At 47.8% G+C, this 12,389-nt stretch overlaps 1 protein-coding gene across 1 annotated transcript; it reads left to right on the forward strand.

The window, feature by feature from the left end:
• The first annotated feature begins 1,617 nt into the window (after positions 1 to 1,617).
• On the forward strand, positions 1,618 to 2,562 carry LOC117876286 (olfactory receptor 151-like). The gene has a single exon (XM_034768298.1). The coding sequence runs from the start codon at positions 1,618 to 1,620 to the stop codon at positions 2,560 to 2,562; it is 945 nt and encodes a 314-aa protein (XP_034624189.1).
• Positions 2,563 to 12,389: the final 9,827 nt, after the last annotated feature.

Raw genomic sequence — 12,389 nt, forward strand, 5'->3', positions numbered from 1 at the left:
TTAAGTTTAGGCTCTAGGAAGCATGTTATGATTTTGTTTTATAAGTAACTGGTTCCAATTATCTTACTTTCTATCACTTGAATCTCTGTTCTTTGATAATCAATTTATTCTTGTTTTCTATATATCTAAGTGCTGTGTGTTAAGTAGTGTGGTGATCCTAAGGTGTGTCTTGCAAGCAGCTGTGTACAATTTCTTTGGGAGTAGCGAGGCTGAGAGCTCTTTGCGTGTTCAGTGGAACAGGGGCTGAGTACACCAGAGGGACACTCAGAAGATTTGGGGGCTTAGTGTCTGCTTATGGGTAACCTGCACAGAGAAAGCAAGGCCTGGAAGGCAGTACTTGTCTTGCCACAGGCTGGTGAATTCAGGTCTAGAGCCAGTGCAGACAAGACTTCCTCATGCTAAGGGTAGGTGGTGCTGAGGCACCTCACAGCCCTGGATACTCCTGGAAAGTATCACAGGAGAATTTAACGTTTAAAATAAGTTGGTCTTTAATCTCTTTTGTGATTAAAATACCTGAGTAGATTCTAATCCCCTGCTTACTCTAGGGTCAGAGCATCTGACCTTAGCAAGACAAATTAACAACCTCGCCCACATCTGGTCACCCTTACCTGGTGATCAGGCAAACTGTGTACCTTTCCCATTGTTCTGAATAATTTATTCACCCAAAAATGCAGTTTTGCATCACCCGAAGCTGCTGGCAGACTTGTGTCAAATTCAGCAAATAGTTTCAGGGAGGAAAAAAATAAAAAGGTGAAATATTTCATTTTGACATTTTTGAAACAATGTGTTTCAAGGTTTTGTTTGGAAATGCCGTTTTATTTTAAAAAAATGCGTTAGATGTAACTTTTAAAAAAAGAACATAAGAACGGCCATACTGGGTCAGACTAAATGTCCATCCAGCCCAGTATCCTGTCTGTTGACAGTGGCCAATGCCAGGTGCCCCAGAGGGAGTGAACCTAACAGGTAATGATCAAGTGATCTCTCTCCTACCATCCATCTCCACCCTCTGACAAACAGAGGCTAGGGACACCATTCCTTACCCGTCCTGGCTAATAGCCATTAATGGATATAACCTCCACGAATTTATCTAGTTCTCTTTTAAACCCTGTTACAGTCTTAGCCTTCACAACCTCCTCAAGCAAGGAGTTCCACAGATTCCAAGGGAGCAAAGGGTAAAAACCTGACAAGTAAATGATTTTTTTGGGGGGAGGATGGAACAAGTTGCTGTTATTTTGGGATTTTTCAGATCAGCCACCAAACAAAAAAAAAAACAAAAAACAAAAACAAATCACCCACCTCTAATGTAAACTCCCTTGATTTCTGCTATGGGGGGAAAGGTTTTTCAACTGAGCCAACAGTGAATGTCACCTTCTGGCAATCAAGTCGGCAAAAAACTGTAGCATAGTGCTAATAGTTGCTCTTTACAGATTGTCCACATCGAAAGAGAAAGAATGAGATACGCACACATGGGTAAAAATATTCTTACTTTCAGCGAACAAGGGTCTCAAATGGACAAAAATGCTGTCATTGGTCATACGGAATTCTGGGGCCTCACACTTTTTTATTTATACAGAAATTCCCTCTGTGCATGTCTGTCCTCAAAGCCTGTGTGAAACAATGACCCGGGGAAATGACACCACCGTGACTGAATTCATCCTTGCAGGATTCACTGACCATCCAGAACGGCAGGTTGTTCTCTTCCTCCTATTTCTGGTGATCTATGTTCTCACCTTGCTGGGGAATTTGGGGATGATTGGCCTAATCTGGAGGGACTCCCGATTTCACACCCCCATGTATCTCTGGCTCAGCAACTTGTCACTTGTTGACCTTGGCTATTCCTCATCCATCACCCCCAGGGTGCTGGTGAACTTCTCAAGGGAGAGTAAGGCCATTTCTTACGTTGGATGTGCTACACAGCTGTATTTTTTTTTTGTCTTTGTCACCTCTGAGTCTTTCCTCCTTGCGGTGATGGCCTATGACCGTTATGTGGCCATCTGTAATCCACTCCTCTATAGGCTCATCATATCCAAGAGGTCCTGCATCTGGCTCTTGGCTAGCTCCTACATGGCTGGGGTTGCAAATGCAACCATGTTTACCAGCTGCACCTTTCAGCTGTCCTTCTGTGGGCCCAATGTAATCGATCACTACTTTTGTGATGTCCTTCCGCTCATGCGGCTCTCTTGCACCGACACTCACACCAATGAAATGCTGCTTTCTATCTTTGCTGGTTCCATACAATTGACTACCATACTGATCATCCTCTTCTCTTATCTGTATATTACCGCTGCCATACTCAGGATCCGCTCCTCTGAGGGCAGGCGCAAAGCCTTCTCCACCTGTTCCTCCCACCTGACAGCCGTGGCTATATTCTATGGGACGACGTTCTTTACCTACTTACGACCCAGTTCCACCTCCTCACTGGAGCAGGACCAGGTGATCTCTGTGTTCTACACGATGGTGATCCCCATGCTGAACCCCCTCATCTACAGCCTGAGGAACAAGGAGGTGAAGGACGCCCTGGGGAGAATGTTAGAGAGAAGAAAGTTCTCTCAGCAGCTTTGATGAATAATTTGATCATGTTTTGCATTCCCTTCCACTCTATGTAATTTTATCATGAAAATCAAAACTCTAATGTGTTCAAGTTTTAAGAATAATGTTTTAGAGAGGTGGCATGGTTCAACAGATAAGACACTCAGGAGATCTGGTGTGACAGATATTGCAACCCTGGGCAGTATCTTTGGGACCATTATATTAAATTTCATTATATGAATGGTTTATGTATTACTGTTTTCTACTCCAGGGGGAGGGTTCCCACAACTCCTATGGGAACTAAAACCTGAGTGGGGGTGGTGGTGATTAAGGCAAGTCCTTAAGAGTAAACTCCAGAGAAATTACAAGGGGAGTGGAGTCTGTCTCATTTAGGGCCATTGAACTTGTAACCCCTCTGTATGGTCCAGCAAGGACACCTGCTTTTAGGTTTCCAGCTCTGCAGCTGTCACCTCTCTTGGGTGGAGATGCACATCTCTCTCCCTCTTGACTGGGGTTTTCTGAGGCTCCAAAGTTCCCTACCTACACTGTGAATTCCTCAGCAAGCCAGACTGCCTAAGCCAACCTGCTTTATTTTTCTTCTTAGAGATAGAAAACAGTGTAATTGCCACAGTTATAAGTTATCACACCATTCTGTCTAAGCAAGAAAATTCATTCTCACAGGGAAAGCATTATAGAGAAAACATTAAAAGCAATAAAAGAACCTACATGCATGCTAATAACCTCACCAAAGATCACCCCAGCTCCAACAAGGGCTCTGGACGCTGAACTGTCCTTCAAACCTTGCCACCAAGTGTTTTTTCTGTGGTTACAAGCTCACAACACCTTTTGCTCAGAACAAATGAACAGACTGGGACATGTCCTTCCAAACCTTCCCAGGAAGGATTGAGGCAGCCCTTCGAGACAAGGTCCTGTCTGTTTGGAGCACTAGAAATAAGGCTCTGAATCAGTTTTAATTAAGGCTATTTAACTAAATGTCCCTTCTTTGTCCATCGGGCCTTGAAGAACCTAGTTTGAATGAGTATAAGTAAGCCTCTCTCCAGGTGGTGGTGGTAGCTCTCTGGAGGTGTTACAACTTGAGTGAATTTGCCTCTTCAACCTGTTCTTAATTTTTGGAGGGCAACAGTCCTCATGTCCCATGGAATTAAATACAATCCCTAGCACACAATGATACATACATTTAATTCAATAAGTTTTCACGTAATTCAGTAAGGTTTGTGCAGGATATTGTGTGAAATTGCTATCATAGGGTCTATGGATAGACAAGATAAATAAGATGTTTTTATTAGACCAGCTTCTGTTGGTGAGACAAGTTTTCCAGCTCTACAGAGCCCTTCTTCAGACCTGGGAAAGGGTCTATGGGACAGAGAAGGAGGGTACTAGAAGCCAGGGTTCCTAGGTTCTATACCCAGGTCTAAGAGGGTCTAGTGGATTAGTGAAAACAGGCTTCATACTCATTCTATGCCTGAATCTCCCTGCTAGGAGTGACAATGTCCTTTCTTAAAGCTCTCTTCATAGAGAGCAGAAACCAGGAATTCTAGTTCCCAGACATCGCTGCCCCAGCCAGACCCTACTCCCCAGCCAAAACTGGGAACAGACCACAGAAGCCCTAACTCTCAGCCCTTCCCTACAAAAGCCCATAGATATAGGATTATCTTAAGTTATCCAACACTCCTCCTTAAGACTGCCTATAAACACAGTCCTACCTTATAAACTCCACCCTTTACTCTAAAGGAAACCACTACTACCTGAGCATGGTCTTTTATACAGAGAGGCAGAGTCAGGCTATTTGTGGGTGGGGCTAGAGGGCCTTAGCTCCGCCTCAGAGGCTCTCCTATATTAAGGGCACTCCAGCAAACACCCACCCTTTAAAGGGAAGGTATTTGAGAGAGTACAATGTCCTAAATCCCTGTCCCCACAAGGGTGTGCATGTGATTGAGAATCATCTACTGGGGTTGTGACCACAGGACCTCACCTAGACATTCCCTTGGGGGAGGGGAGGAGAAGCTGAATGCAGCTGATATGAAAGAGCAAGTTTCTCTTTTCCTGAGTACATAATTAATCTGTGGAACTTCCTACTTCAGGATATTAACCCCCTCCCACACACACACACACACACTTCTGTGGTTCACACATCCTGGTCTCTCAATGTTTCTGTGTTAACTCTCACCAGCTGATTTCTCACAGTCATCAAGCACTCTCTCTGTATTAGAGCTAAAATTCAACTCTGTTCCTGCCCCACCCCCACCCTAAGACATGTTTCCTTGGACAGCAACTCTCTTGCTTTTGATAGTCCTAGCAAGAGCTGGCAGGAGGGCAGTGTCAGGATAGGCCAACATTGTATTTCGAATATAAGGGACTGTTTTCATAGCACCCTGCCCCACCCCTTCTCCCAGTATTATCATCATCATCATCAGTTGTAGTTTAATAATACTACCAATAATAAGCAGGACTCACCTACCTTCACCAGGGGTATTTCTTGTTGCTTTTTGCAATGCTCAGCAACACCTGATCTTGTTGTAAGGAGATGAAAAAATAAGGGATGTCCTTTTGAATAAGGGATTGCGGGCAACCCTATGTGAGGAGGGCATGTCAGAGTGGGGTTTCTACAAGCAGGAGATGGGGAGGTTCTGGCTTCTGACAAGGGGATACTGGGAATAGGGTATGGGGAACCTTCCCCTTCTGGGGAAAGCTGGTTCCAATCTGACCCAAGACCAGGGGGCTAGCTGTCCAGGGGCAGGGGTGGGAGGAGATCTGGGAATGGCATGCAGGATCTTTCCCCTCTTGGCCCCCAAATCTGTTACCTTGTGTTTAATGAGTTGGTGGGTTCTCAGCCCAGTGTGTAGGGCAAATGTGTTCACCTCCCAAAATTCACCACAGTTGATATGAACTGGTCCCCTTGCTCACAAACCTCAGAGGGGAGGCTGGGGGTTAACCAGGCCACAGAGACTGAGCTCCCTTTTTCCCCAGCTCTAGGGGTTACAGAGAGGCCTTCCAACTACTCCTTTTCCTGGCCACCAGAATCAGCAGGCTGTGTAAGGAAACCTGTGTGGTTTTAATGGTCTGGAGGGCCTCTGATGGCAGCCCTGCTGAGGCTGTCAGAGCAGCTGTGCTCATTTGGTGGCGTTAATAGATACGTGATGGGCTCTGGAGGAAGAAGAGTCCACCAGGCCTGCTGAGATGCTGCAGGTGTTGCTATTACTACAACTCCTCATAGATTAACTAGTTGTCTTGAGGCAAGTGTTTAGGGCCTGAGATTTGAAATCTTTGCTAGGAAATGGGGGGAGATTAAGCTTCAGACAGGACTCCTGGGTTCTAGTTCCAGCTCTGGGAGGAGTGTGGGGTCTCCTGGGTTAGGAGCTGGGCTGGGAGCTAGGACTTCTGGGTTCTATTCCTGGCTCTGGGAGTGGGGCCTAATAGGGTGGGGAGAGAAGGCAGTCAAGACTCCTGGTTTCTATTTGCAGCTTGGGAAGGGAAGTTTTTTAGTTTAGATCAGGAGAGTTGGGAGTCAGGATTCCTGGGTTCCATTCCCAGCTTTGGGAGGAGAGTCTAGAGGTGTCTGCATTTCCACCCTGCTGAGCCAGTCTTACAGGGGTGGGAAAGGTGTGCAGTTACGGCATGAGGCTAATCGTCATGCAGACCCTGTGTGGAGCTTTTTTGCGGTGCTTCCCTTGCTGCGGAGAGATGGACAATGAGCTCAGAGTGGCTCGGAGCCTGGTGATGGGGCCTGACCTTGGGAGCAGGGACTGGATCATGCAAGGACATAGTTTCCTCTGGTGATCAGGCTCTGGGCCCTGCTCGGTCCTGGGATCCCTGAGGGAGGGTCCAGCGAGCAAAGCTTTGTGGTAGGGTGAGCAGGAACCAGAGTGATTCACCCATCCAGGCCTGGGCTCGCCAGGCTGGGGGCCCTGAGCCATTTTGCTGTGTGCAACATGTAGGTTTTGGGTGGGAGAGGTGGGGATTCTAGGGCAGGGCACAAAGTGTTAACCCCCCCCCACCCCCAAAAAATTGGGAGCATGTTTAATCCTTGAGCGGCTGGGGGGGGTGCTCTTGAACTGTAAGGGGTGACGCTTCGGGTGCTGAAGAGTAAAGTGCCATCCATGGGTTTGGGGAAAGCCACATGGCATACAGGAATGGGTTCAGGTTCTGGGATATAGGGCCTTTGCTGTGTTACGGGGGCCCCTGATCCAGGGGGCACTGGCTGGCTCAGAGGGGTGGGGAATGGGACACAGGGCCTTTCCCCTCTAAGGGGTCCTGGCTCTGATCCAGTCTGAGAGCAGGGGGGCTGGCTGGCTGGCGGAGGGGAGCAAGAAATGGGGGTGGATCCACAAGCACCTGGAGAACCATCGACAGGGCCTACTGTCCTCCAGGGTCCTGTGTCTGGGGGAGAGCCAACAGCTGCAGGGGGCCCCTATACTCAACACTGTCCCCACATTTTCCACAGGCTGGGTTCATCCTGGAAGTTATCTCACTGATGAGGGTGTCCTGGGAAGCAAGGGAGGGTCTTCTGCAAAAATGCAGATTCCACCCTACTAAGTTCAATGAATGTTTGCAATGTCTTTGAAACACATTCAGGTTTCAATGATGCACAGTGGAACACTTCCAAACTTGCTTGCCAAGTTACGCAGTCTCAACTTGGCAGGCACAAACTTTCTAATCATGCCCACCAGGAGCTTATTAAAATGGTCAGAAGCTAATACCATTTCTGGAGAGATGGGTCAATTACACTAAATTGATCGCCTCACGTCCTGAGATGGAGGCACCTGGAAGTGTAACCTCCCTGGAATTTTCCTTTTTGTTTTGCTGCCAGAGCCAGGGTGATTATTTTGAACCAGCGTCATAATCGCCCAAGTGCATTGCCTTGTTCCTCATAGGGGAATTAAAGAAATTACCAGCAGAGAATTCCCTAAGAGGGAACATACAGAGACAGAAACTAATTATTTGATTTGTAACTGCAAAACTGCACAGAAGATACATTTGAAATTCAAAACTGTTGTTCCAGTGACTATATTAGTATCAGTCAAATATTACTATTAATTCTACTCATGTCAGACCTACATATCTACCTCTCTCTCTATAGCCCACATACCCTCTGCCCAGACCTTGTAGACCAGGACAGACACATCTTGATTGGATGCACCTTAATACCATGGGAAAACAGCAAAAGAATATGGACAGAATAAACATGTTTTAAACTGAAACTGCTATCACAGCCACAGATTAAGAAACAGGCCCTCCCATAGGAATGAATAATTCCCTTCGCTGTAGGAATGATTGGAATATTCTGATCTGTGGCATGCAGGACATGAGACTATCTGATAATCATGACCTCTTCTGGCCTTAAAATCTATGGACCCGTGTACTGACTTAATTTCCTGTTTAAAAATAAAGCAAAGAAAAGCCTCTGTATTCGGAACTGTTTGGGTGAATTCAGAGTGAAACAAACAAAAAAATTAAAACCAGTTGCTAAAGACAGAAAAGAACATTTTGAAAATCCACCCACTCCCCAAATAGACAGCGCACTTCATTTCTGATCTATAACAACTCTCCTGGGATTTCTATTTCTATTCCTGGATCCCCTGGCATTCCAGTCCTGTCCAGCTCATCTGTAATCTGCAAGATTCCCACACATGCCCCCAGCTCTGCATCAAATCCTAATTTGCATCACCTTGGTTTCCATTACATTAAATATGTAAGATACTCGCGAGTGCGCACGCACACACACACACACACACATACAATCTCTACCAACACACGGTAGTTGAGAGGATAGATAGCCTAGCATTTAGGGTGCCTGTGGCAGGGCAGGGAGGCTAGCTGTAATGGGGGCAAACTCACAATTAGAGGCTGGGGACTGGCTAGAGCAACATTTAGGGTGCTAGCCTGCTAGATGAGGTGGGTTCACGTCCCTGCCCCACCGTCAATGAGATTATTATTTACATTTCTAAGTGCCCAAATACCTTTTTGAAAATGATATTGGAGCAACATCCCCTTAGAGTGTCAAACAGTTTGTAGGTTATGTCTACACTACCCGCCGGATCGGTGGGTAGTGCTCGATCTATCGGGGGTCAATTTATCGTGTCTAGTCTAGAAGCGATAAATTGATCCCCGATCACACTCCCAATGACTCCAGAACTCCAGCGCCGTGAGAGGCGCAAGTGGAGTCGATGGGGGAGCAGCGGCAGTCAACCCCGTGCCGTGAAGATGCCGAGGTAAGCTATTCTCGTAGCTGAAGTAACGTATCTTAGGTTGATTCCCCCCCCCCCAGTGTAGACCAGGGCTAAGAAGCTGTTGACTGATATGTGCAGGCAGCAGCAGAGGGCGCCAGAGAGCTACCTCCACCTGCAGCACCAACTACAGATTGCAAGATGTTCCTACACTGTGATAATAGGAGCCACATAAGGAACTTAGAACAACCCCTGTAATTCTTCGCCTGGATCCCCTGGAATTGCAGTCATAGCCTGATTATGTCTATGCACACAACTCTGCTGATGCCCCTCAATCCTGTTGTGCTAACCCCCCCGCTGTCCCAATGTTTCAGTCTTTGCCCCCCACACACACACCTCAGACAGCTCTGCTAAAGTCTTTTCCATAAAATATTCCGTGCGTAAGTGCGCTGAATTCCTTTCAGCGGATAAAGCCTGAGGTGCAATGAAATGGAACAACATGGGCAGAATTGCTTATACACTGTGAGCTTTGTGGACTGAAGGGGGCCTGGTTTTTCCTGCAATCTCCATCCTAAAGAAAGTCCAAGGTCCCCAGGGCATTTCCTTCCCGGAGGCACCTTAGTCTGCGCAATGGTTCCAAGCTCACTGTGGACCAATACTGAATGAAGAAGCACTGCGTGAACTGGGTGTACTGAAGTTCTCTGCTCCCACACTGTCCTTGTCCATCTGAGAGGCATCACACAGACTGGACTAGCTATGAGGGAATGTGGAGCAGAGAGTGTCCGGGGACAGGAGTGGGAGTGTGTGTTATGGTGTTGGGCCCTAGAGACAGTGTAATGAACCTGCTGGCTCATGGTCAGGCCCCACCGCCCACCCCACTCCAGAATTAGCTGGAGGAAAAGGATTGGGCCACAGCTCATTCTGGGAGGGGATCTGGTTCGTGTATGGCCACCAGAGAGCGCTGTCTTACCCAAGCTCCGCATGGTGACAGCAGAGGGGTCCGTGTGACCGGGCAAGGCAGTGCCACCCAGAGGGCAGAAGAGGATGAGGGTCAGCCAGCGAGCTGCTGCGAGTGGGCAGAGGCGGCCAGAGGCAGCCGCCTGGGAGCTGGCTGTGGAAGAGGAGGACAAGTAACAGGCGGCCTGAGAGCAGGGCCAGCGGCCGGGGATGGGAAGTTGTAAGCAGAGCATTGAAGCACCTGAGGCTCTCAGAAGGCGAAGTGTTTAATGGGGACCCACCAAGGGACGGAGAAACCACCAAGAGCCTAGGGCTCGAAGGGGCCACCGCGCTGACCTCTGCGCTCACGGTACACGGCGCTCACTAGAAGGGACTGGTGAACTCCCAGCAACACCCTCCACCGCGCACAATAGATTCGATAGCAGCAAAGGAAGAGCTGGACTGTTCCTTGCATTGTGCGGGCCCCGATTGTGCCTGTTAGGCACAGCCAGCCCAGATCCTTACAGGTATTTAGGTGCCTACCTCACATTGAAATCAATGGGGCCCAGATATGAAATCAATAGACCTAGTAACGTCAGTGGGACTTACAGCAGGCCCATGGGGAACAGCACCTCCTCCTGTCCAGGTCCAGTCCTCTCTGCTGCCTTCTAAGAGGGAGGGGGAACATGACCCTATCTCCCTCCTGCTTCTCCCCCCCTTTTGGGGCATAGATCGCAGCCAGAAGGGATGAGCAGGGAGCGATGCTTGGACTCAGGAAAGCAAAGAGAATGCAATCATGCCTGGTATCTGTGCAGGAGTGGAAAGTTTCCTTGCACTGTCTCCTTAACCCTGCACGTTCAAGCAAGGACAATGTGACCATTTGCAAACAACTGCTCCTCTAGAAACTTGGCTGTGCACAAATCCTCAGGCCTAGAAAACATGTCCTGCATCAAAATTGTGTGTCATAATTGCTTTTAGGACCCAAGACCTTCAGCATCAAAGCATAGCCCCATATCCCTTGAGCGCATAGTAGCTCCGTTTGCTGAACTCTTTTTATCTTCTCTCTGGACCAGCCACTAGATGGGGGCAGGGCGCATTTAGCTAGTATGTTACATTCATTCAGAAAGTTTCCCTGTGCAAACTGCTCCCATAGAACTTTTAATTTGCTGGAATCTTGCTGTTTCCAGGTTTAATGGAACATTTCTCTTTCAGAACCTCTTCACACAGAGAGTTACAAAGGCTGGAGTGACGAGGCATAAATGAACAATAATGGAAAAAGCTGTTTGTTGAGGCCTAGTCTACCCCAGAAAAGGTTTGCCTGTTTAGCTGTACTGGTATAGCTACACCGGCAAACCTGCCCAGTGTAGCCTCAGTTTATGGAAGCAAAAGAGCATTTTTGCCTCTATAAGTTATATCCATTCCCCAAAAGAAATAACTATATCAGCAAAAGAACTTTTTTTTGCCATTATACCTGCATCTCCACTAGGGGCTGGTTTACACTAGAAACTTAGATCGACCCGGCTTTGTGACTCAGGGGTGTGGAAACATCAAACCCCAAGAAGACAGCACTAGCTACCAGCTCTCAAGGAGGTGGATTACCTCTGCTGGCAAGAGAACCCCTCCCATCAGCACTGATAGCCTCTACACTGAAGCGCTACAGAGGTGCCACTGTAACAGTCCAAGTGTAGACAAGCCCTGTGGCTTTGCTGGTGTAGAAATGTTGTTAAAAAGAAAATCACACGCCTAACGCACATCGCTGTACTGGCAAAAATTTCTAGTGTACACCTGGCCTCACGCTGGTCAAATACCAAAACCATAATTTGTGAGAGTTTTAATAAATAAAAAGTGCCATAGTCAGCCGGTTCTGATTCGTATGGACATAGTATAGAAGTTGGCCAAAGGAGGCCGTGCATTGGTGATCCTTAGGTCAGATCCTGTGCGGGTGCAAATCGGTACAGGAGTCACACCCGCTGTGGCTCTGGCCTGTCGACTTCAATGCGACCACTCCAATTTACATCACCCAGCGGCTCCAAATGAGCGATGTCAGTTACACCAGCAAAGAATCTGGTATAGAGACTTCAATGGGGCTTCTTTGCTTCACACCCCCTAAGGATCTGGCCCACTGACTTCAGTGGATCTAAGCTGATTTATGCCAGCTGGGGATCTGGCCCCATTGAATGACACAGTGTTTATGGCCAATGTACATTGGCAGGAGATCCGGGCAATTAACTTGAATAGAGCATTTCTTGTTTACACCTGGTCCTCTGGCATCAATAGAGTTATGCTGACGCACAGCAGCTAGGGATCTGGCTTTCATACGGCTGAGTGGGGAAAAACAGTGATGTTTAAAGAATGATAATATGAGTTTGATTCCCATTAGCACTCGCTCCCTTCATGGGTTTGGGGCTGAGGTGGGGGACGAAGGCTACAAGAGTGAAGCTGCTCACTGGAGTCAAGCTTTTCAAAAGCGAATAGTGATTTTGGGTGCCATGCTTGAAGCACCGCAAAAGGACTGGACTTTCAGAGAGCGCCAAGCACCCACCTGTGACGGGTTGGATCACAGAAACCCCCTTGGGAGCTGCCAACTGATGTGCCAAGACTACTTCTGCCCCTGCTTTCCTGCCCTGTCTGCTTCAGTGCCCTGCCTAGTTTGAGTCAGACCTGCTAGCCTGCTGCAAACCCAGACCCAGGTCTGAACCACGTCCCCTAACAGCTGTGGGCTTACCGGGAAGCGCAGCT

Source organism: Trachemys scripta, chromosome 4, assembly GCF_013100865.1.
Source record: "Trachemys scripta elegans isolate TJP31775 chromosome 4, CAS_Tse_1.0, whole genome shotgun sequence".
Classification (NCBI taxonomy): Eukaryota; Metazoa; Chordata; order Testudines; family Emydidae; genus Trachemys; species Trachemys scripta.

Bases quoted from the DNA above. Each gene is read 5' to 3' on its own strand.
- LOC117876286 (XM_034768298.1), top strand. From the start codon at position 1,618: ATGACCCGGGGAAATGACACCACCGTGACTGAATTCATCCTTGCAGGA.